Source organism: Trichoderma aggressivum (assembly GCF_033847375.1).
Source record: "Trichoderma aggressivum f. europaeum strain CBS 100526 chromosome Unknown scaffold_024, whole genome shotgun sequence".
Lineage (NCBI taxonomy): Eukaryota > Fungi > Ascomycota > Sordariomycetes > Hypocreales > Hypocreaceae > Trichoderma > Trichoderma aggressivum.
In genome coordinates, this window is record NW_026946390.1 from 223,062 (window position 1) to 247,155 (window position 24,094).

The 24,094-nt window shown below is 53.6% G+C and overlaps 6 protein-coding genes across 6 annotated transcripts; 4 read left to right on the forward strand and 2 right to left on the reverse strand.

Moving 5' to 3' along the window:
- Nucleotides 1-382: 382 nt before the first annotated feature.
- Nucleotides 383-2,751, forward strand: Triagg1_6235 (uncharacterized protein; the record flags this gene model as incomplete). Its single annotated transcript, XM_062900837.1, has 3 exons — nt 383-1,148; nt 1,240-1,636; nt 1,716-2,751. The coding sequence occupies 3 exons, from the start codon at nt 383-385 to the stop codon at nt 2,749-2,751; spliced, it is 2,199 nt and encodes a 732-aa protein (XP_062754781.1).
- Nucleotides 2,752-3,869: 1,118 nt separating this feature from the next.
- On the reverse strand, nt 3,870-5,399 carry Triagg1_6236 (transcriptional regulator family: Helix-loop-helix; the record flags this gene model as incomplete). The annotated part of the gene is made up of 1 exon (XM_062900838.1): nt 3,870-5,399. The coding sequence occupies one exon, from the start codon at nt 5,397-5,399 to the stop codon at nt 3,870-3,872; it is 1,530 nt and encodes a 509-aa protein (XP_062754782.1).
- A 4,575-nt stretch (nt 5,400-9,974) lies between these two features.
- On the forward strand, nt 9,975-11,128 carry Triagg1_6237 (uncharacterized protein; the record flags this gene model as incomplete). Its single annotated transcript, XM_062900839.1, has 4 exons — nt 9,975-10,197; nt 10,365-10,485; nt 10,739-10,889; nt 10,976-11,128. 4 exons carry the CDS (start codon nt 9,975-9,977, stop codon nt 11,126-11,128), a joined length of 648 nt encoding a protein of 215 aa, XP_062754783.1.
- Nucleotides 11,129-14,581: 3,453 nt separating this feature from the next.
- On the forward strand, nt 14,582-17,020 carry Triagg1_6238 (uncharacterized protein; the record flags this gene model as incomplete). Its single annotated transcript, XM_062900841.1, has 1 exon — nt 14,582-17,020. The coding sequence occupies one exon, from the start codon at nt 14,582-14,584 to the stop codon at nt 17,018-17,020; it is 2,439 nt and encodes an 812-aa protein (XP_062754784.1).
- Nucleotides 17,021-18,575: 1,555 nt separating this feature from the next.
- Nucleotides 18,576-19,328, reverse strand: Triagg1_6239 (uncharacterized protein; the record flags this gene model as incomplete). The annotated part of the gene is made up of 3 exons (XM_062900842.1): nt 18,576-18,894; nt 19,021-19,164; nt 19,267-19,328. 3 exons carry the CDS (start codon nt 19,326-19,328, stop codon nt 18,576-18,578), a joined length of 525 nt encoding a protein of 174 aa, XP_062754785.1.
- A 2,152-nt stretch (nt 19,329-21,480) lies between these two features.
- Nucleotides 21,481-23,592, forward strand: Triagg1_6240 (uncharacterized protein; the record flags this gene model as incomplete). The annotated part of the gene is made up of 1 exon (XM_062900843.1): nt 21,481-23,592. One exon carries the CDS (start codon nt 21,481-21,483, stop codon nt 23,590-23,592), a length of 2,112 nt encoding a protein of 703 aa, XP_062754786.1.
- Between the last annotated feature and the right edge of the window lie 502 nt (nt 23,593-24,094).

Consider the following 24,094-nt stretch of genomic DNA (forward strand, 5'->3'; position numbering starts at 1 on the left):
CGGTGGTGACACAAGGTAGATGCTACTTCATCCCAGCTCTTGCTCTACTACCGCCCCAGCGACCGCAAACTGCTTAGCTTCACCTCTTCTCATCAACCTCAACTGCAAACCCAGCCAAGCGATATCTTGCCTATCCTTGCACAAGCAATAGCCTCTTGCGCAACAGGAGCCCCCAATCCAATCACAGCCCGCAACACGGAGAATTGCTTACAGCGGCCGCTACCTGAAGTCCGGCGCGCAAGCGAAGCAGGACGGGACTCGGCACAGACACGCCCCGACGACTCTCGGCCGTGTCTCTCCTCGATAGTGACGGCTAAGTAAGCTGGTTGGGGTGCATCGCATCATGTAAGGCGCCTTGCCTTGGTTCCTCGAAGCTGCGGCCATGTCTTGCGTCAACGACGAAAACTTTGTCGCCGTCGCGCTCGTCATCAACCGGTCTCGCGATGGGCCCGCCTTTGTCTTCCATTACCCTGCTCAAGTCCCCGCCCTCTATAGTGGCCTCGAGAAGTCGGACGACATAGATGTCGAGGATATCCTGTTTGAGCGACTGTCGCAACCTGGCGGCGCCGAGGCTGCCCCCGATCTCGCCGAGAGCCAAGGCGTCCGTGATGACCATTACATGACCGAGTCGGGAATCCAGGTCGTTCCCTGGGAGCACGTAGCCGGCTTTCCATCCCGTGATCTTGCTGGCATCTTGACCCCCGCTAGGTCCTATCATAAGAAGCTCTTCCAGCTTTCTCTTGATCCACTGCTCTGTCTCTCTTATCCCATCCATGTACCTGAAAACGGGAAGTGGAAGAAGACAAAAAAGACCAACAAGGCAAAGACCAACAAGGATGCTGACGAGGGCATTGCACCAGACGAGCCCAACCCCCTCCCCACAATCAAAACAGAGCCATATAAAGAAAAGGCCAAAGACGGCAAGAAAGATGAGGCAGACGAAGAGAAGCGCAGCTCCATGACCATGTTCAATCTTGTCTTCTTCCTCAACCCCCAGAAACACGAAACCAAGGAGCTCATCGACTCTTTGTATTCTAATATTGTGAAAAAAGTCAACAAAGCATATCGGTACAGCCAGCAGCATAGTGAGTTTGTATGGAAAGAGTCTAAGCGTATCCTACTCGCAAAAGACAGGGCCCGTGAAGATCGTGAGTTTTTCCCAGTCAAAGAGACAGGCCATCAAGCCGCCAAACAGGCAGGGGAAAAAAGACTGACAAAGCTAATTGTTGAATTATATAGAGAAGAAGATGAGCGTTTTATGGAAAGAACTTATCCAAAACTCTTCACTGGCAGCTTCCATGTGTGAAATTTACAACGCCATCTCTCAAAACAGGATTGCAACTTTGCATCTCGATACTGTGGACGGCATCCTGACGCCCTCAGTTCAGATTCCGGCGCCCTTTTTCGTTTCGGATCTCCCCGCAGAAGACGATGAGAGGCATCGTGGCCTCTGGCTCACAACATCGAATGCTTTCTTGAGCCAGGACGCACTTGAGGAACCCGGATTCCTGGACCGGAACTTTGCGCTCTTACTCATGGATGATGAGAAGAAGATTGTCTCGGAGCTACAGAGTGACCGCGATCCCACCACCCAATCCATGATTGAGTTTGTTCGCCTCTCAAAACCGACAATGTCGTCAGTCTTTCCTGCTTCTTACCTTGTTCATTTGTGTCCATGATTCACTTCGCTAACTTGATCGCGTCTCCTGTCGAAGCTTCTACCAAGTTGGCCAGAGCAACCTCCTCACTCTAGATCAGGTCCGCAAGTACGCCCAGCACTTCATCTTCTGGCGCCGTGCCATGGCCATTCCACCCCTTCACCCCCGAGACGTGTACATCGTCTCTCCCAACTGTGACTTGGAGAACCTACCACAGGATGCCCAAGACTGGCAGAGAGCCTTCCCCCTGGCTCCGCCTCTGTCGACTTTCCTTGCCGAGCTCTCCGTGCTGCCCCGGCCCTACAAACACATCTCGCCTAGTAAAGCTCACCGGCCGCTGTACCTGCGCATGCTGGCCTGGCTGATGCGCGGTGGCTGGGTCACTCAGCTCTGCACTTTCGGCTACGTCGTTGTATGGCCGGAGATCCTATACGAGGTCGACTACGAGATCGAGGCGGAAGAACTCGGCCTCGCCACCTCCTCCTCAACCGACTGGGCCGATGCGACCAGCATCCACACCACCCAGAGCAACAGCAACGTCGACGCGCAATCCACCAACTCCTCACTTACGCCGCCGCCGCCTCCGCCGCAACCGCAACAGGCCCAGCAGCCGCAGGGATCGCAGTCGCAGTCGCAGCCTCAGCCTCAGCCTCAGGCTCAAGCACCCCCAAACGTCCCCAACCCATCCACCCTCTCCGCAGCCGAGCACTCGGCCGAAATGGCCCGTCTCGAGCGCATCGCCATGAAGGCCCACCGAGAAGCCGCCGACAAGGCCACCGCCCACGCCCGCAAGGTCGTCCCCGTCGCGACGAAAAACCCGTCCCTCAACGATGCGCCGCACCTCGTCGGCCTCACGCCGCACATCATCCTCGACCCCAAGAAGGCGGCGGGCAAAGAGTCGCGCTACCTCTCCGCCATTGCGCGGCGGTTCAAGGACGAGAAGCTGCGGTCGGCGTGGCAGAACATGTGCAAGTATTTTGATGGGCGGTGTGCCCTTGAGCGCATCGCTCTGCAGGAGGACATGAAGCGCAAAGAGGCGTGGGCTTTGTTAACGGCCATGAGGGAGTATCTACTATGTACAAGACACTGGTGAATAGAGAAAACGATGACTGGTAATGATTCATCATACGTGTTGAAAGCCAAGGCACAGTTTTAATAGCAAAGATTCATCTCGGCAGTTTATTGGTCATAAGTGGTATCTGAAATAGTAGGGGGGAAAAAAGCAAAGGAGCCACAGGATATAAAGAAATGTCGATAGGTTAAGATTAAGTACGCGGATATAAAACTGTAACCCTCCACAAAGCCAACACAAGACCAGAAAGGAAAAGAAGAAGAAGAAGAAGAAGAGGCGTAAAGCAAATAGCTGTGTATCAGCAGTGATAACAAAAAGTCCCGTTATCCCACAGAGGGAGGCCGAAGCCGAGATTGCTACCTAGGTAATAAAGGAAAAAAGAAAAAAATAGATAAATGAGAAAACCATACCAGTCGTAGGGCATCTCACACTATGAGAGCCCTCTGTATCGTCCCTGCCCAAGCAAACCAACAAATGCATATCTCATAACGGGTTGTAGTATCAATAGAGCGCTTGACAGCTGTAAAAGGAAATCGATGGGGAGGAAAAGAGACCAAGCCAGAGAGAGGCATAGAGTCTCCTCCGTCCGTGTGTATGAGAAACCGGGGGGGAAAGCAAGCAAGAGAGACGCATAGTCCCTTTTGTGCTGTCATGCAGTAGTATATGAAATAAAACAGAACAGAGAGAGATGAAAGATGAAACAAGAAAACATGACCCATCCTATATAAAAGCCATGCCCAATGCCGATGCCTGTAGCACGCACCCTATCACTCATAAAGACGAGGCCCTGCCGATGTAATAGTTTGACACCTAGAACGCCGCCAGTACGGGCACTCGGACATGTTCCTCTTAGTATGCCAGAGCCACACGTATTTCCTCTCCAAGACGATTACTGCTAGATATCTAGCAAAACATCGTCAGATGGGCCGTAAAAAGATGCGAAGTCACAAATAGAGAAGAACCAGAAGGAAAAAAGACCCAGAAGGAAAAAAGAGCCAGAATGATAAAGAACCGAAAATAGAAGGAGAGTAGACAGGAATGGAGGGACGGTTTTGCGAATAGGCAGACAGAGATATGCTCGACCAAAAGAGAACAATCCCCGACATGAATATTCGCATGCGAAAACACCAGCAAGGTAGCTACTGTGTGAGGTCCATATCATATTCATCCTCTTCCTTGAAGTTGAGATTGGCATCATCATCGGGGTCATGCCAGAATTGTGCGGCATCTCCGAGATCACCGGGCAGTCCACCATGACCACTTCCCTCCGGAGTGATACCAACAGAGTCAAGGTTGCCGCTCATGCCGTTGGTGGGTTCGCCGCGGTAGTCAGTGTGGTGAGGTACGCGAAGGCCAGAACCAGAGGTGCGCGTGTAGGTAAACGATCCCGAGTCGTTTCGAGAAATAGCATCCATGAGCTCAGACTGCATCCGGCGCTCATCATCGGTTGACTCAAAGGGTATTGTGCCGCCCAATTCGGCAATGTGGTTGATCAGTTCTTCCTGCTGCTGCAATTTGAGATGCAGCATCCACATCAAATCTCGCGTCCAGCTGACGGCGCCGTTGAGAATGTCACCCTTGTTTGGGCCTTTGTCCTTGTCCTCAATCGGCAGGCCGGTTGTAATGTTTCCAGCTCCAGCGCCGGCGGCTCTCCGGGCACCAGGCCCGGCCAAACCAGATGTAGCACTAGAAACGCCAGTGAGGGTGGGCGACAAGGGTGTGCCATTGGAAATCAGCTTGCGAATCTTCTCGTCCTCCAATCTATGCGTGGGAACAAGTCTGCTGAGGTCCTGGATTCTCTCATTGATGTTGTCACGGCGGCGGCGCTCAACGAGATTGTGCGACTCGCGACGACGCTTCCGCTTCATCTCTTGGGTAGACATGGCATTTCCCACGCCAAGCTTGGCAGGCATAGAGGTGCCTCCCTTCATCATGACTTCGTTAATTTGCACCATGCCTGGTTGCATGGGAGAGGAAAAGCCAGAATTGAAGGAGGCGGGGATGCTTCCGTTGGGGGTGTTGAGCCAGTGACCGGATGGTGACTTGTCATTCCGGAGAGACTGAGGGCCGAAGCCAGGAGAGTCTTGGCCGATGGGAATGCTGTGCATGCTGTTGGTCTTGGGAGTCATCGGGCTCCTGGTGTTGGAGGCTTTCCGTTGCATCTGCTGGGACATGCGGGCTCTTGCCTTGGCATTGAGGAAGTTGGGATCGTTTCCGTCTGCCATGTCGGCGGCGGCCAGGGGAGATTGAGAGTAGGACAATGGTGACTGCAGAGGGTTACCGAGAGCACGGTAGTGTGCATTGTAAGCATATGGGCTCTGGATAGGATCACCATCTGGGGTGCTGGAGTAGCCGTTGATCTGCGACGGGTCGATTTGGATTCCAGAACCGCGGTGTGACTGAAAGGTGTTTTGGTAACCCATGTTCATGCCGTGGAAATCTTGGCCCTGGCCATGAAGGCCAGACTGTCCATCGGAAGGGAGGCCATCTAGCAGCTCGTCATCGCCGAATACGGCCGAGCCACTCGAGAAGCCGTTTGTGTTGGAGTTTGTGTTGAAGTTGTTGTTGGCAAAGGACGGGGAATATCCGCCCGACATGGCCAGGTCGTTGGGGTCGATGTGGCCGGCAGTCGGGCCAGACCCGAACTGGGTGAAGCCGTGTTGGGCCATTGCAGAAGAGGGTCGGGATTTCAATCGATGCAAGAGGCTCGCAGTTGGTCGGCAACCGATGAGTCGAGAGCGCTTTGATTTGCTTTGTTTGGGGTCGCGGGCGCTTTTTCACAACTCTCTGGGGGTTGCTGAACGGGGCAACGGGGAAAGCGGCCTCGGAATTTCGAGGATCGGCAAGTCCCGCCTGAAGGGGGAGCGGTTCGTGGCTATAGCGAAACAATAGGGAGAGAAGAGTCAGTGAAGGTGCGCACAAAAAAGGATTGCTCAGCTGTGCGCGACAAGACAAAAGCTGATCAAATAGCCGGCGGCAACGACGGAGCCTGTTGGCCTGACGTGGCGCAACCGGTCGGAGAGAGAAATGGAGGGACCGGAAGACCAAGTGCGTAGGAGGGGCTGACAAAAAGAGAGACTAACTTGACACAAAAAAGGGCACGGTCGACCCTGCGTTGCTGGTAAATGTTCGATTGTTGCAAACTTTGGAATCGAAAAGCAAAGAGGCGAGAGGCGATTAAGCGATCAGAAAGCGTGGGTGAGAGTTGAAGGTTGTGGTTGTCAAGATGCGAAGTTCGGAGGGGTTTGGAGACGATTGCTTTTTGTGAGCCCAAGGGCCGAAGTCGTCTCGGCAATGCCAAGTGCGTTTAAAAAAAAATATAAAAAAATAAATAGTGGCAGGGTGCAAGCAGCCGGCCGATGGGAGGGGCGGAAATGGCGGGCTGTCGTGTAACTGGGGTGCAGGCGGTGACGGGCGCTTGGGAATCCGCAATATGCGCAGTAAGAATCCGTCAGAAACCGCGGGATGCGATGACGATGTGGAGAGCTGATGAGCGAAGATGCGAGGTCGCGAGATGGGATGAATCTCTATAGATGAGCCCTGCACTGCGCGCTTTATTATTATTAGCTTGTCGGGGGTCCAAAGCGCAGTCGCTGTACTCGTATGTACTCGTATGGATGGGTGGGGGGGGGAGGTGGTGAGGGTGAGGGGAAGAAGAATGGGCCAAGACGATCTGCTCACTGCGGGTGCAGGGCTGGGTATGATTGTTTCTTCTTTCTTGCCCTCTCGTGAGGGGCGTTGCAGCGAGTCTAGATGCAATGCCACCTGCGCGGGGGAGAAGGTGAGGGAGGGGGGAAATCGAGAGGGAGGGATGCAACAAGGGAGATGGAGGAGGCACAGAGTCGCTTCTACTCACCAAAAGTAGTCGGTCGGTTGCCTGTAAGTTGAGACGTGGCAGCAGGCAGAAGAGAGCTGGGTGGATTATGGTGCGTGTATCGTATGTATTTGACACGATACTCGTACACGGGCAACAGACGGTCTTTTGGCCGTTTTGACAGATCCTTGAACGCTTTATGCCTATTTGTTCATAAAGCATGCATGTAATATGTCTGTCGATGTTCCGTAGCTGCGGTAGGATGGCCTTGGCGGCGTCTGGTCTGGTAAGCGGGCTGCCAAACCCTGCGTGCCGCGTTGCACAATGACGAAAGGGCGAGACCTTGTTGCTGGGTCGCTGCGACGGCCCACAGTCCCCAAATAGATGTAGATGAGGCTAGAACCCTCAAAAGCAACAAAGACGGGGAGGAGGGAGACGACTCGGTGCGCCGGAGGCTGGGAGGCGCGCGGACACTAGCGGTGATGGTCGAGGACGAGGACGGCAGCGAGGAAAAGATGACGGCGAGACGTTTTGCTGGCCGCAGGTACGTAAATCGGAATGTTGAATATCGCCAGGATAGGGCGGCTAGTTTAGTAGTACTTAGGCAATGCACATATGCGCGTATATGCGTCCTCTATGCTGTGCAGGAGATGTTGCGTGGCGTGGTGTTGAGCCGCTGCTTGATGTGAGTGGCCGCAACAGGGAAACGTATGGACGGTGGGTAGTGGGTAGTGGGTAGTGGGCACGCACGCAAACAAGTTGAACAGAGATCAAAAAGGCTCCGGTGCTTTTTTTTGCGGTGGGACGAGACACTCAAATATTGGAATTCTGGCCCTTTTCTCTCTCTCTTGTACTCCGTCGCAGAGGTGGTATCCTCCCGCTGTCTGGTGGGGGAGGGGGGAGTGGGATAGTGAGATCTTTTCGCTTTTTGCCTTTTGCAGCGGTTAGCAATCCCCCCTGCTAGTGCATATAGACTAGACGCCAAAGACGCACGACTTCTCGGATCTGTCTCTAGTGATCTCTTCTGACCCAGCGAGCTGAAGCCGATGGTCGCGTCGTATCGTACTGATCGAATATTGCCTGGGCTGGGATGAAGGAAGAGCAGTAGCGGCAATAGCGCTCTGTATTATTGGCGTCTCTGGCTGTTGGATGGCTGCCAACGATGGGCAGAAAGCAAGTCTTGTCCAAGTGGCGCCCGGTGCTGGTGGTGGTGCCCGCGATATGCTGATAGGCCGCGGCGGTGGTGTCAAGACGCTGGAGCGCCCTTTGCGGTGTTATTCTATTGTTTTCAGGTTCCTTTCCTGTTTAAACTCTGTCGCCTGCAGCCTTACTTGCTCGCATGCAACCACGTCGTCGGCGAATGAGGACGAGGCGTAGGACTGGATTATGCCCGATGGAGAAGCCTAGCTGATGACGATCCAGAGGGCAGACAAAGCAGGCAGTCAGTCAATCACGCCTGTTAGTCCCGATATCTCTAGCCCTTCCTTCGGGTCGCTCTCGATGCCGCTTTTCGATGGACCGACCGGTGGTGTCCCAGATATGGCCTAGCAGTGTCTACTGTCTGTTGTTGCGCCGACTCTTGAACTTGACCAAGTGCTCGTACATGCATACACATATGCAAGTGCTTATACATAAATGTACGTTGGAGATGGACGAAAGCTTGCGAGGTGGCGTTGGTATTTGCCTGTCGGTTGGCTGAGGCGGACGAATCGGGCCGTGCGGGCTCTCTTATGTATGAAAGTTGAGGACCTCGGGAGGTACTAGATGAGGTAGGGGTTGCAGCTGGATGCAAAGTGCGTCGTATTAGTGCTTTTGTCTGAGAGCAAGGGAAGCAGAGCAGAGACAAAAGCAGCTGATGGGGCAGCTCGGATGGATGCACGATGATGCAGAATACGGATCATTCCAAATCTCTCCTCGAGAGCTCGGCAGCAAGGTACCCGGCCTCACGTTTTATAATCGCTGGCGGTAGCTAAAAATACCGGATCTCCAGTACGAGAAATCTTTGATGCCTTTCTCGTCTTCTGACTTGCGCAACAAATGGTTGGTCCGCTCTCATCCAGCTACCACACCCACGTTACTACGAAAGAGGGAGGGGGGAGGCAGAGAAACCAGGATGAGCGTGACTCGATACCGTTAAGACATAAAACGCCATCCTCGCTATAAACTTGGGAGGGGCTCCCCATCGCCGGGCGTTATGAACCATCGTAGCTGTCTCTCATGGTCATGCGTTCCTAATTTTCCGTGAACCATCTACCGTCTTGGCCACGCGGTCATGTAAGGCACCGGTTCCAAAGGTCAGCCACGATGGCGATGACGATGACGACTCTGGAAGCCCTGCTTCTTCTCCTTTCTCCTGTATTCTCCAGGCTCCGCTACATCGTGGCGATGCTACGCGCGTTGGTCAAGCTGAAGGCATGGAGGTAGCTAGGCAGATCAGGTCAGGTCAGGTCAGGCACGGATTGCAATGGGTGTGGTGTACACGGAACACGGAGTACGGAATACGGGAGCAACAGAGCCGCGACCAACTCACTTAGACCGTCGTTCGGCTCGCCCAACCACACAGACGCAGTTCGTGTCAAGAAAAAGTCGGTCAGTCCGTCCAAAGCAGAAACAAAGAGTTCTGGCGTCGCGGAATGCTGAATGTCTCCCCCACACATTGCCATACGAACACCACCAACCCGCATGCAGTCGCCGTTGCACCAGGACAAGGAGGACAGACTGGAACTGGCGATGACGTTGGTTGCTGCTTATCGCTATCGTCTTATCCTTGCCAAGGTGAGCGGCACTAGCAGCGGCATCTCTCACCTTGGGGGGGGGCCCTTTTAGAGCTCAAGCTCACTGAACCCCAGCGGTGCTACCACCCCAGAATAGCACCGGCCCAGTGCTGCCAATCATGTGCCCCCCTCCAACGACGTATCGATTCTTATCCCACACCCCTTGAATCTGGCCTGAACCTCCACCCGTCAAACATCTTCGTTCCCGTTGCCAGATTCCCCATCTTCGACCTCGTCCATCGCTTCGACGTCTCCGACCTGCCCCCCACCAGCCCGTGCCGCCCGTTTTCTTGCCGCCGTCGCCATCTCTCCCGACGCGGCCGTTGCCTCGTGCCCGCCTGTCGCCCGCGATAGTCGAAGCTGGTAGGCCTTCTCTCTGCCCCATCCCTCCATCCCTCCATCTTGGTCCTCGACCTTGCTCTAAGCCACACCCTGCGCTTCTATACATATCTGATCATGCCCCCCGACTGACCATGTCCACAGTGGAGCTAGCAGCTTCCACGCTCTTAGGGCTGTCATCTATCAATCGCTGACTGCGAGAAGGCGACGCCCCTCCTCTTCTCCCTCGGCCGTTTTACCTCGAAGCTCTGCCGCGTCGATCGGGGGCTCACCCACAGCTGCTGTCGAGCTTGGCGATTGGATCCCCGACATAAGCCATGGCTTCCAACAGTTTTCGAGACTCCATCAACTCCCTGGGCTGGAGCCGGCGACAGGAGGCGCCCATCACGACGTCTCAGCAGTCATCCGGCCTCCTGTCTTCTCTGCAGAATCTGAACCCTTTCCAGGATCGCGGATACACTGTCCTTCCCACCTCAGAAGGTCCAGGAGCACCACTGCCGGCACCCACTCGGCGTGAGGAGGAGGAAGGCTGGTTTGTGCGTGAGTCAACCTGGACATTGTCCCATCACCTTTATTGCGGCCCCCCATTCTCCCCCCCCTCCTGCAGACGAAACATGTGCATCTCGCAGCTCTAGCTCGCACCTTGGATGCTGCATGTGATGCAGATGCAACGCCTCGTGGCCGGAAGTAGCTAACATGGAGTGTAGTAAGTCGATGGGACCGCATGCTGGTATTCGCCTTTTGCAATCTGGCTGCCGCTGCCTGTTTCGTCATCTGCTTCACCCTGTTCCCTGTCCTTTCTCTGAGACCACGCAAATTTGTGATATTGTAAGTCTTTGATGACGTCGCTGCCTCTTTCCTTGCGCAAAGCTCTTCACACCCCCTTTTCATCGATGCCCTGGCCCCCTTCTTCCCCAACAATCCAGCCTTGACACCTGTCACACCCGTGTAGACAAGCATGCACGCAATATATGCCTAGCCGGAATTCTCGGTAGACGGTATTGCATCGATTGCCTGCATGCGTCTCTACCTGCCGAGACCAATTACCCATGTAGCTGCACAGCGCTAATCCCCCACTTAGATGGACAGTCGGTTCGGCGCTCTTCCTGGCGTCCTTTGCTGCCATTATGGGCCCAATGAACTACGTCTACCACCTGTTCTCGGCTCCGAGACTGCCATTTACCGCTGCCTACTTTGGCTCCATCACATTGACGTTGGTGTTCTCTATCAAGGTATGTCAAAGCCCCGCGAGAGGAGAGGAGGGGGAGGAGGGGAATGTGCCGCGTAATCAGAAACAAAGCCTGCTAACATGACGAAGCTTCATAGCACTATCCTCACCCTCTTTGCCGCCCTGGTTCAACTCGCCGCATTGCTTTGGTATCTTGTCAGTTATTTCCCAATGGGCTCCACGGGATTGCGCTTGGCTACTTCTTTCGGCGCAAGGCAGGCCACCGCGTGGCTGTCGGGGTGAGTCTTGGACAAGACGTATTGGCAGGCAGGATCTCCCCGCTAGTGCTCGAGCTTGACACCTGATGCTCTTTTGAGTATGGCTCTTGTTTTGTAATGTATTGTGGATATATGTATTATGTGAAGCCTGGAGTTTCGAAGCACGTCGGCAATAGTATCTGGCGTCTGGGTTGTAGTCCCGTGTAGCGATAGGAATGAATCCACTCAAAAACATGCCTCTCAGAAGCATGTCTATCACTTATTGCCGAAGTTCCCCATCCATCCGTATGCATAATCAACCAGTTACCTTTGCGCGGTGCTAATGCACAATCTCTCCGGACATTAACTAACAGACACGGCACATCTCATCCACGTGCCGGAAACACAGGCATAGACTGGGAAATGCAGAGCGGGCAAGAGGTCACCTGCCATGCCAGGGGTTGTCGACATAGATTAATCGGGGGAAGAGACGAGTCTGATTGGCTCTTTTGAAGGTCGACAGGACTCTGTGCTCCGTACCACCAATATCTACCTTATTGATGCGTCCATGGTGACCATCATGCTTGGAGCCTGCCAGGTACTAATCCACTAAGGTAGGTGCTACCTACTATAGGTACTAGTAGTTTTGAATAGAGACGATCCGGAGTAGATGCAGATCACGACATCTAGAACAAAGGATTTGCACTCTGTCCAAGTGAGCAGTAAAAAACCAGCAGAGATTTGCATTGTCAGTCACGGGTAACGCTGGTGCGGTATTGCAGGGTACTCCGGAACACCGCACCTCCGGTATACCTTAGTAGGTACAGGTACCTTGGTACCCTTGGAGGTATGTAGCGCTACTTTGCGCTGCGCAGCCCATTTCAAGCCACCACAGTCCAAAAGCAAACAATGACAACCGGAGAAGCATTTCCGGTGCCCAGTTGGCCGTAAATGCCTACGAGTGAGTATGTAGCAAGCGGCTGGGTTAATATCGGGTATGCAAAGTGCTTGGCGCGGAAGACGGAAATGGGGAATCAAAATTGCTCTCCAGTTGCGTTTTCTGTGTACTACCTGTAGTACTCGCAAGGGCGGGCTGGCTGGACTGAGACAGAGGCCTCGGCAAAGATGACGATGACTCTTAGCAGTCGCACCACGCTGCGGAGTATTTGCTACAAAGTACATCCTCATGTCACCAACTCTTCTCCTTTGGGTGCTACGTGCAAAATCCCGCTACCCTGCCGTGGGTTACTCGTACATGAGAGATTTTCATTACAAGTAAATACTACTCGTATTGACAGAGCTCCCCTCATCGCCAGTCGCACTCGGCGCAGGTGCAGGCACAGGCACAAAAAATGTTGCCCACCGGGTCCTTTATCGCGGGTATCGCTTGTCGATAAGGGCGATAAATGATAGTGATAGAAGGATAAGTGATAAAGTGATAAAGCGCGACGCGACGCAGCAAGTCATGACAGCGCGGCCGATCTCCCGGCACGCAGCCTGCTGATCACGAAGCGAAATGAGAAAAAGCAGGACAAGGCCAGTGATTATGCACGGCCGCAAAGACTGAAGCCTCGCAGCCGGGCTGCCAATAGGATGCCCGATAATTATAGCGGCGGATCGCATCCTGACAACGCATTCCGGAAGTGCCCCAAAATGCTGGCGCCGCACCACAGCGTCTCTCTGCCTTAGGTACAACCTCACGCACCTTGTTTGCGCATGTACATGGACAAATCAGGGCCGCACACAGGTTTTCGAATGACTCCGCACTAAATTGTGCATGTCTCACGCCGCCGGGCTCTGCAATTCCAATTCGCTATTCGCTGCCAGGCCTGCGTGTACGGTAGTTCGTATCCGAACAAAAGCAACGAAGCAGGCGGCGTGGGAACGAAACAAGGGGCCATGAATAGACGGACAAACAGAGCCTGAGCCTTAAAGCTTACCCGCCGCCTACTACTTAAGCAGGAGTCATCAAATTGAGCATTCTATTGAGTCCTTGGATTCCCCCGGTAGTCCGGTACTTGAAAAAGCCACCGATTCGACTTGAGCAACGCTCGGGCTGCCTCTCTCAAACACCAGACACCGACTCGACCCGACATTCGGCTTACAAGCCATATTCGCGCATTTTCCATCACTCCACCTGCAGCGAACGATTTTCCATTATCCAAGTGTGGGCCGCGGAAGCCCCAGCAGAGCAGCGTTGCCCTCGGCCAGGCAACTCGAATTGAGTGCATCAGCTTCACGAGCAAGGCTTTGATTTTCATTACTACTACTATTATCATCATCATCATCCCATCCATTGTTATTTTAAACCCCTGCTTACTTTTTTTTCCTTCTTACCCTCCCTCACCCCCGTTCTCACGCACAAGGCTCAAGGCCCTGGAAGCCCGCCCTACTTACCTACTAGTTTGGGACCAGCAGCGCTGTAAGAGCGTGCTTCCATAGGCCCGCTGGGGGCCAACTGCACTCCGTAATCCAGCGCCCATTCGCTCGCTGGGGACCGCTGTAACTTAAGCCGCCCAGCCGCTCCGCTTTCAGGACGCTGTCCTGGGCCCCAAAAAACCCGCCAAACCCGCCAAACCCGTTCTAGGCGCCCTATCGTCTAAGAAGAGAGGGGAACCAAAAAAAAAAAAAATTTATTATTCTGGCACACAAAGCAAAAAAATTATCAACTGGCCTCTTTCGTTTGCCCTTTGTGCCCTCTTCATCTTTTTCACCACCACCTTTGACCAGTCAATTCTCAAGAATTGCCGCGCCGGCTGGCATTTGTTTGACCGTTTCCTGACAGGCTGCGCTGCGACCTGTTGAGGAGCGCAGCTGGTTTTTTTCCTCCTTCATCTTTTCCTTCCTCTGCCCTGCATTGCCCGCGTGCCACTGCGCAACAGTTATTTTCCTCCTGCACCCCGGCCACCTTCGACCCTCAGCCCGGCAGCCTGTTGTCACCTCTCCCTTTGCCTGACTTGGCTGACGCTGTTGCTCGGCCTGCTTCTCTGTCCTTCCACCCGTACGTGTACGTGCGACGCCTGGAGGCTCTGAGTGTGCGACAGCCACCGCCTTGAGCTTGAGGCGCCTTTTGCCGACCGGCCGCATTGCCTTTTCGACCGGTTAATAGTTTCGGGCCCCTCCGCCACCTACCGACGTGATCTTGATCCCTTTGCCTGGGCTCGAGAGACGACCGTCCCGCTTTACAGCTACGGATTCTACGCACTCGCTTCTCCTCCCGAGAAGCATTCCAAGAGAAAGAAATCGACTGCCTCGAGGTCCTCTAGCAGGATTTCCGTGTCTGGTGCCTCTTTAGCGTTATCCCATACGCCAAAGAAAAAAACTCTCTGGAACTTTCCACCTTCAGAGGAATACCTTAAACTTTCCCACTGCGAGGTGCGACTTTGAAACTTTGGGCCGGCATATCACGCCTTTAGTGTTTACCAAAGACATCACTTTCGCTGCCGCATCATTTCTTTCTCTTCTTCTTCACCATCCCCCCTTTACGGTTCCATCAAAAATGGCAACCGCTTCAGCTTTTTCTTATGCGCAGGCCGCCAAGGGCCAGGGCACCGTGCCATCAAATGCCTTGCCTGGGCAGCCCGTCCAGGACTCCCAGCCACCCGCAGCCGCGCCCAAGTCTACCGCGGACGCCGAACATGCGACCGAATCCAATGGTGCCGTCCAAAGCGCCGACTCTTCCGCCAACACGGAGAAGCAGGATGCTGTCAGCAACACTGGTTCTGAGGTTGAGGCCCGATCAGAGGAGGTCCAGGAGACGCGCCGCGAGCCCCCACGGGATGACGAGTCTGGCAGATTAGATCGCCCCTGGCGACGAGGCGACAAAGGCACGAGGTCTTCGAGTACGACCACGCGATCGGTCGACGAACAAGATGCCAGAAGGCCGCGGAAGTCTAAGAAGTCAAAGGCTGCAGAAAAGCAAGCCAACGAGCAATCAGCAACGGACAAGGACCAGGAGTCTGAAAAAGAGGTTCCCAAGGTCGAACTGTTTGAGGCACCCATCCCATCCGTCAATATCTGGCGGCAGCGAGCGGAAGCTCAGGCAAAGGTCAAGCCGTCTCCAGTTGGCTCTGCAGAGCAGACAACCAATGGCTCACCGAAGCCTGACGTGTCCTCCAAGGTGGCTGAGAACGGTGTTCCAGCTGCTACCCAGCGTGATAGCATACCAAATGGCGTCAAGCCCCCTCGCAAAGCGGTCGATGCCTCTCGATCCGAGAGAAATGCCAGCCGTGGTTCAAGAGTAGCGGACAAAGACGCTGGCAGTGTGCCCCCTTCAGTCGCCGATACCACGGCCTGGCCCACCCCGGAGACGGCCATCCAAGAAGAGAAGAAGAAGCCCGCAGAGAAGTCTGATCGTCCCGAGAAGGATGCCTCAGAGGACGGATCCCAGTTGAAGCCGAGACAAAAGGGAAAATGGGTGACTATGGATTACGTGCCGAGCGTCAACTTTGAAACGCAGCTTCCTCAGATGCGCAACTCTAAGCCTCGAGGTGGAGCCAGAAACACAAATGGCTCAAGGGCTACACCATCCCACGCCAGTGACAAAGGCACCGCTCCCGTCGCCAGCCAGGGCAAGCCCAGTGAGAACACCGGCAGCGGTAACAGCAACGGCAGCAGCAAGGATCGCCCTCGGGATGGTGCCAACGGCCCGAACCGCGGTGCGCCAGCGCCCCAAACTAAGCGTTCATCGACAGATATGTCAAACGCACGTGAACAAAGGAAAGCAGCGAACCACGCTGGCGGCGAGAAGAACAAGGATGCTACATCAAATTCGAATGTAAGTGATTTCTCGATCAATACAATTGCAGCTGAGAAGGGGGTGGTGGAAGGGGGGACACTCCCATACCAACCTCACCGCCAATTTTTTTTTTGGAATGATGTGCTAACACTCTTGTTCAAGGAGCAGGGCCATGCTGTCCGTGAGCGAACGGAGAACCGCAATGACAGACCACGAGGTGCATACCGCGGCCGTGGCGGACATCATCCTGTCAACACCCAGCATCAGCACCAACATACCGCATCCAGCTTCTCTGCATCGGGCGCCATGGGCGGACGAGCCCAAGGCCCCTACAGCCCACCACTCAGGCAGGGTGGCCATGGTCAGATGTTCATACCATCTCAAAGGGGTGGCAGAGGCGGCCGCAACAACGGCGGAAACTTCCACCGGATGTCTCTGCCCAATGGATCAGCACGCATTCCTCAGGTTCAAACTCAGTTTGGGCCCTACGAGTATCCCATAGCGCCGATGGCGGCAATGCCCTTCCAGCCTCAGCCCTACTGGGACAACATGTTGGTGCCAGTACTGAAGAGCCAGGTTGAGTACTACTTCTCCATCGAGAACTTGTGCAAGGACGTCTATCTCCGCGCACGGATGGACTCGCAGGGTTTCGTGCCCTTGCACTTCATTGCCTCCTTTAAGCGTGTGCGAGAGCTGTCTGCCGATATCGCCATGGTCCGTGCTGTTTGTGAGATCTCCACCGAACTCGATCTCGCTGTTGGTGAAGATGACATTGAACGCGTGCGACGAAGTCAGGCATGGGAAAGCTTCGTGTTGCCTCTTGAGGACCGGGATGAGTTTGCTCGAAACCACGGACCCGCCCACCTCACTTTCAAGAACCGACCATCGCAAATGCCACCACAGTTTAACGGAATGCCTGTACCGTACGGCATGGCATCGCCCCCTGCGTATGCAGCCCACGCCGAGGCCCCGTTCCAGCAACTGCCCGATGATGTTCTCATTGGCCAGGGAGTCAACGGTCTAGCAAACGGCCATGTCAATGGCGTCAGTCAGCTGTCGGCGGATGTGCCCGATTTTGCTCCCTCGGGTGCTCTCGACGGCTTTGCCAAGACTAACGGCCCAGTTGCCGTGAATGGGCATGCTGAGAAGCCCCTTGACAGCACGTTGCCTAACGGAGTACACAACGAGCAACCAGTGTAGCGGGATCTTTGATCCTAAGCTGGTCATGCAGCGGCGGTACTGACTCCTGGCCATTTGGGAGTTTCTCTCGTCTGTGGTGCCTGGGCCAACAGCCCTAGAGGCCCTTCCTGCATATTTGTTTCTAGAGGTTGGCTGGACGGCCCAGAAAGCTTGTCATGGCAATTCATTGGCCGGTTCAAGTGAAAACGCATTTTACCATTCTTATTTTTTCTTTCGTCACAGTTCTGCCTAGCTATTCTTGGCTAAGGCTCGGCAAGGGAAACGGCAAAACAAAAAAAGCGTTGCAACAAACTGTGAATTATTTAAGGATTTTTGGTTTTGTAAGATTCATTTCTTTGCCCTTTGATTGTCTACCTATGCGCGGATGAAGGCGGCAGACGACGGAGACGGGGCGTTTCGCTACTCTAGGAGGGCACAACCAAAAAAGGGGGAGAAAGATACCCCTGGAAATTTCTGTTTTTTATTTTTGGGTCCGGAACCTGTAACGCAGCAAAAGCGTTTGGCACTCTGGTTTGGGATTTCCTTTCTGAAGAAGAAAAGAGAAGAAGAAAGAAGAGAAAAAAAGATTGACAAATGGGAAAGACATAGGAGAAGAGGAAAAGGGAAAAAAAGTTTGCGAGTAGGAAATAGAGCCAGTGCTCGAGGGCGCTGGCATTGGAGACCTTGTGTTCATATGGAGGTCTTTTCCTCTTGGCTGGGCAACCATCATTACTCTGACGTGGTTTTCGGTAGAGAGTGGATGAGAGATTTCACACACTTCTGGGGCTCAGGAGACGAATATTATTCACGGCAGGACTTGGATTGGAAAGGCATACCTGGTCTTGCAACCTGTTGGGATCTCGGAAGGCTTATGAAAAGGGCTGTTCCTGTTTTCACACTCCTGAGCATTAGTTCACGTTTGCTCCAGCTACCCCATGCTATTGATGAGAAACGCAAAGGGCTTCCGTTACGATCTTTTTTATTATCATTATTATCATTTTTTTGCTAGACAAATGACGGGATTTGGGCTGCCCAGAAAAAAAAAAGAGGAAAAAACGAGAGAATGAAAGATGATGGGCAAAACTTGCCCGAGGGCATTTAAATGGGATGCGAGATTGGCAAAATTGGGTTGCACAATGAGATTTTTTGATCATTTTTTTTTTTCCAAAACTTTCAATTTTTTTTTTCTTGAGTCCGTATTTTCGGAGGGTTGTTTTCAGGGCTGGATTGCCTATGGCATTTGACGCGAGACAGCGTGGTACGATGTTGCTGCAACACTGTTCAATTTGTACGATAGGATTCAAGAATAATACCAAAAAAAAAGTCAGTCGTCGGGTCTGAGAACAGACTCTCTCTCTCCTCTATTGGGGTATGGAGAAAACTGGTTGTCTGCGTCTAGTTACAGAAACAGTAGGTTTGTCCTGGTCTAAATGTAATAGGAAGGCTTACTCTCTCCTTGTTCTCTTATTTCTCCATTGAGTCTCTGTTTAGGGCTGACTTTGTATTTGCCGTTAGAGAAGGCGAAGGAAAGATTGTAGAATGAGTTGTGTGAATTGATGATACCATCCATAGACGCTCATAATGCCATGGCTAGGCCTACAATGGCGATGAGACCGACAGCGGCGTTGGCAAAGGCCGTTGGCACTGAGGCTGGATTAGACGTAGATGATGATGTTGCGGTGCGAGTTCCTGTTATTGTGGTGACAGAGGGAGAAGTGGACGAGACGAGTCGTTTCTCTGGGTGGTGTGCCGGTGCGGTTGATGTAGATGATGGGAATGCCGTAGGAGAAGCTAATGATGCGGAAGAGGGAGACGAATGAAATATGGATGAAGTAGATGGTATGAATGGTATAGGGTCAATATCTTCAAAAGGAATAGTAGTGGCTTCGACGGTTCTGGTGGTTTATAGTCAGAATGAGATCTAACGTGAAGTAAAGGGAGACGAAAGACATATTGCATCTTCAAGGTTGACACGACAGCAAAAAACAAAAAGGGGGGGGGGGGGGGGGACAGTAGCTTACGGTGATGAACTCGATGTACTTTCAACATCATCAAGATCCGACTCGCTCGGCGTGAGAATAACGAGTGGTCTGGGAATAATCAGGGCGGGATCATCGGCGAAGGCGGTAGGCTGGACGGGATTTGAGAAGTGGCGAGTCGCGGTTCTGCCAAAGAGAATGCATAATTCGTTAGTTTATACTCACTGAAGCTTTTTGGATTTATATATTGCAAAGGTGGAATTAATCTAGGGATAGTAGAGGACTTACATTGAGTGCTGCGCCAAGGCGAGAGAGCTTGTGGCGAGGACCACGGCGACGAAGCGATGCATGGCTTTAAAGCTGATATTTCTGATGGGATAGGGATATCAAGGTAGTTGAGTTACAGATTCGGTCATCTATAGAAACACATGAAGAAGAAGAAGAAGAAGAAGAAGAGGGAGAGGAGCTGGAAATGATGGTGAATTCTGTCGAGTTGAAACGTCGATGAAGCGTGTATGATTGGAATGTAGACAGTTGCCCAGGCCGAGCCTCGTCACATACGTCGTCACATAGCGGGTGGGCGGCTTGTACTTTTTTCTTTTCTTTTCATTTCTGGGCCCCATTTAATTTGATTATGCAGTTTTGTTACGTGGATAAAATAAAGTCATCAGGGCAAGGTTCTTTATATCTTCGGGATAACGAAGCGATACGATACCAGAGTAGCATTCGGCTGTTGGGTTTGGAGAATTGAGTGTTGTGGGATGCTTGCTGTTGTCACGGAGGTACGGCAGTGTCATGATAAGGTGCGAGTGGCGCTAAGCTGGAAAGGGGATATGGATATTGCATTGTAAAGCCGTTGTCTTGGTTGTATTTACGAGGCAAACGAATGCAGAGTAATACGATTAGGATGCTCTATTTCCACAATACACACTGGTCTATTTGATTGTAAATGCCATAAGAATTGGTAGCGATGACTAAATGCCTAAGATGAGGTTTATGATGGACGGTGCGATAGAAAATCTCCAATTGTTGGGGGATTTCTCTTTTCCCGTACGCCAGAGGCATGACATCATTCTCCAAAGAGGCCACCCCGCCATAAAGTGGCTTGAGCGACAGCCTCTGTTTCAACCAATCAATCCCGTCACGAGCCACATCCAGGGCGAATGAGGTCAAGTCACGGTGGCTGGGCGCGTGTGGCTAACGAAGTTGAAAAGGGCGGGTGAGGCCTCGGGAGCGAAGCGGGGTAGTGGCATGTGCTAGATTACCTGGTGGGCAATTGAGCAGAACAAGAGCGACAAGTACGAGTATGTAGCAAGGGGAGATGGGATTCTGTGCGAAAAGAGGCGCTCAGGTTCGGGCTCCGGCTGGATTGTGGCGTTGGCGCTTGTTCTAGGCGGCGGGTGGCCGTGGGTTCTCCCGCGAGGTTGTTGAGACGGCATGGCAACATGAAGGGAGATGCAGACTTTACAGAGACTTGGAAAAATGTCAGGCGATGTAATAAGTGTGCTTGTGTACGTGCATAGTAGGGGGGGTTGTGGTGAGATGAGCAACTAGAAGTCACCCGGTGTCCAAGACGGGCATGAGGCGACTCAGCTGGCTCTGGTTCAGTCGACCGACCGAAGCTTGACTAGACAGGCCAGGCCTAGAAGCGCTCCCTCGCCCTCTCTGTCTGGCTGCTGAGGCTGAATGTGAGCAGCAAAATGGCGAGTGGGAGGACATCGGAGCGCCCGAGTCTATGTGTGTGCGCGCGTGTGTTGGGAGACATGATGTTTGATCTTTGACAGCACAAATATTGAGCAGATGGCTGCTTCGTCGGTGAGTACCAAGGTCAAGAAACCGTTGCTGAATATCGCCTCAAGCGTTACGACCACAAAAATCTCAACCAACTGAACCATGAGGCGCAGCTGCTGAGCCACAGCCCTCTGTAATGCTTAGGTACGGTACGGTAAAAGCCTGCAGTGCAGCAATTATGCCGCTCAGACCGCCTTGCCCTATCAAATCGCCAGCCCGAGCGCAAGGCAAAAACAAAAGCAGGGCAACAGCAGGGGTGCGCCTGCCCCCGGTCATCTTCATGTGTCGCCATTACGTCTTGCCCCGCTGCTTCATGCAGGCGCTGCGGCCAAGTCCCTCCTTCCAAGGCCCCCAATTCGACAATATCTTTCGGTCCTGCCTCGCAAATCTTGCAGCCCGAGTTTCTTTCTACTTCTTCAAACCTCTTCCAGCTGTTACTACGACTATATCTGCTGCAACACCAGCGTCGACGCGCCAGACTCGAGCAGAGACAGAAACATCCGCAGAAGCGCTCATCAGCTGACTCTGACTCTTGCACCAAAGTGAAGCAACAAATACTACAAGGGCTAGATCGGTAGTTGCTTTCGTCCGCAGTTTTGTGCGGCATATTATAAAAGCCTGCTACCCCGCCAGCGCACTTAGACGCTTCATCTCTACGAATCCGTCACCCTCTACAGGACGACACAAGCCAGACTCAACTCTTTTTTCCAAATGGCGAGCCACAGCCCGCAGGACTATGAATACTCCCGTCGCTACTTGCGAGGAGACGTCATCGATGAACGCGATCCCCGCTACTTTGACAACTATGGAGATGTCAACGTTCGGACCCGCGACCTCGTTCCTCGCGCAGACCCTCGCGACAGCAGCCTCTCTGTAGAGGAAGTTCGTCGCGACTTCCCGCCACCCAGTGGACGAGACTACGTTCACACTCACGATGTGCGCCGTGCTCGTTCTGCAGAGCCCGGCTACTACCAGGAGGATTACGAATATCGCCGCACTTATGGATCGCGGCTCGACGCCCGGGAGAGTGACCGCCACTCGAGGTATGCTGGGAGCAGCCATGGAGGCGATGATCGTGACAGAAAGCCCAAGCACACCAAGACCTTGTCGAAGCAAGAGAAGCTCATTGCTGCCGTTGCCGGCGCTGCCCTGCTCGTGGGCGGCAAAGAACTCTATGACCGCCATGAAGCCAAGAAGGAGGGAAATGGCACCCCAGTGCAGCGCAATGCACTCTCGTCGGCTGCGCTCGCGGGCTTTGGCGCACTCGCTGTCTATTCGGGTGCTGAGTTCTACAGCAAGCAGCAAGCAAAGAAGGATCAAAAGGCAAACTACATCCTCCAGCGTGGTCGAGACGGCCGTCTCGATGAGTACTACGAGTCGGACGGTGAGAGCGATACCAAGGAGAAGAAGGGCCACAAAAACTTCCTTGAGAGTGCAATCGCCGCTACCGGTCTTGGAGCCGCCGTCAAGTCACTCACCGGCCTAGGTGACGACAAGCACTCTGATACTCGGAGCCGCGGTGGTAGCCCTAGCTCCCGCAGCGTCCGCAGCGTCCGCTCCCGCTCGAGCTCCAGAAGCGGCCGAGGTGCCAGCAAAGTCCAAAAGGCGGCCATCGCCTCGCTTCTTGCCGGAGCCACCGAGGCTTTCCGGGTCGCCAAGGAGCCCGGCGGCTGGAGGGGAGAAAAGACCAAGAGAATTCTCACTGCCGCCGCCGGTGCCGCCACTGTGGATGCCGCCCACGGCGCGGACCACGGAAAGCTGGGTCTCGCCGAGTCAGTCATCGGAGGTCTGGTGGGCAACCGCTTGATCAACGGCTCCAGGAATGATATCGAAGAAGACCGTCGCACCGGCAGAAGCCGCTCCCGATCTCGTGCGCGATCAAAGGACGGCCATGGAGGCGTCGGCCTCGCAGCACTTGCAACCGCCGGATTGGGTGCCCTCGGCGCCAAGAAGGCCTTTGATCGATCGCGGTCCCGCGGACGCGACAGGAGCGTTTCCAGAAGCCCCTCGCGAGATCGGGATCGTCACCGCAGCCGAAGCCGCAGCGTTGTGGACAAGGCACGGGACGGTCTTGCCAAGCTAGGCTTCGGCAGCGGTGCTCTCGTCGCTGCTGATGACCGTCGCCGACGCGATTACGACGACGACTATGACGACCGGAGCTCACGCCACTCCGGTCGACGAGATGATGATCACGTATACGATGATCCCAGATACCGCCGCCGTGGAGGCCGTGAATCCCGTGACCGAGACCGTTCTCGATCTCGGGACCAGTCGCGCAGAAGAGGTGGTTATGGATCCGAGTCCGATTTAGGGGACTCCTCCGAGGATGAGAGAAGGGCCAAGAAAATGAGAGGTAAGCAAGTTATAACTACAGGTCTTGCGACCATTGCCACAGTTCACGCAGCACATGGAGTCTATAAAAGCATGGAGAAGAGGAAGGCGCGGAAAGAAGCCGTCAAGGAAGGCCTTCTCTCTTCACAGGAAGCCAAGAAACTCAGAGCCAAAGCTATTATGCAAGACGCAGCTTCAATCGGTATAGCCGCCATTGGTATCAAAGGCGCATTGGGCGAACTCAAAGAAGCTAGAGAAATGTCTCACGAGTGCAGAGAGTGGAAGAGCGAAAAAGAGCGCCGCCGTGAGAGGCGAGCAGAGAGGCGCCAGAAGCTTGGAGAGAGAAAGCGATCCTCAAGTTGGTCAACTCCATCGCGGCCAAGAAACGACGGATACCATGGAGACCATGAGGATGAAGTATACGTCCTCGATCGCAGATACACTGCGGTCTCTCAACTCTCCCAACCGCCTCTCAGGCGGGATAGCCGCTGAGCGACTACCACTCGGGAGTCTGAGCGCCAACCAACAACATTCCTTTTATGGCAACCTTGCATTCCATTTCTACGTTTCAGAGTCTGCAGGCTCACCCCGTCACTCAAACCATTCACTATACGACTTGAATGGCATAACTGCGGAAAGACTACTTTCGTTCTAATCTTGGCATTGGCTACCTACCTTCCAATCAGAGAACTTGGGATTTTTATGATGAAACTTCATATGCTGCGTGCTGCTATATAGATTGAGCTTCAAGCTTAGCAAAACTGTCTTCTTCAATACTCTTGCATCTATATTAAGAACAACTGACTAATGATGATTGATTTGCTACAGATCACCGGCGCTACTGAGTGCTTGTTCTTTCCGGAGAATAAGGAATGCACCCGAGAGGATGGAATCGTGGCCATTGCGGAGAATCGGCATGCTCGAGCACGGCCACAACTCGATCGATTGACGAGAGGAGCCAGTTATTTCTCGGAATCAAGGCCGGATCTGGCGA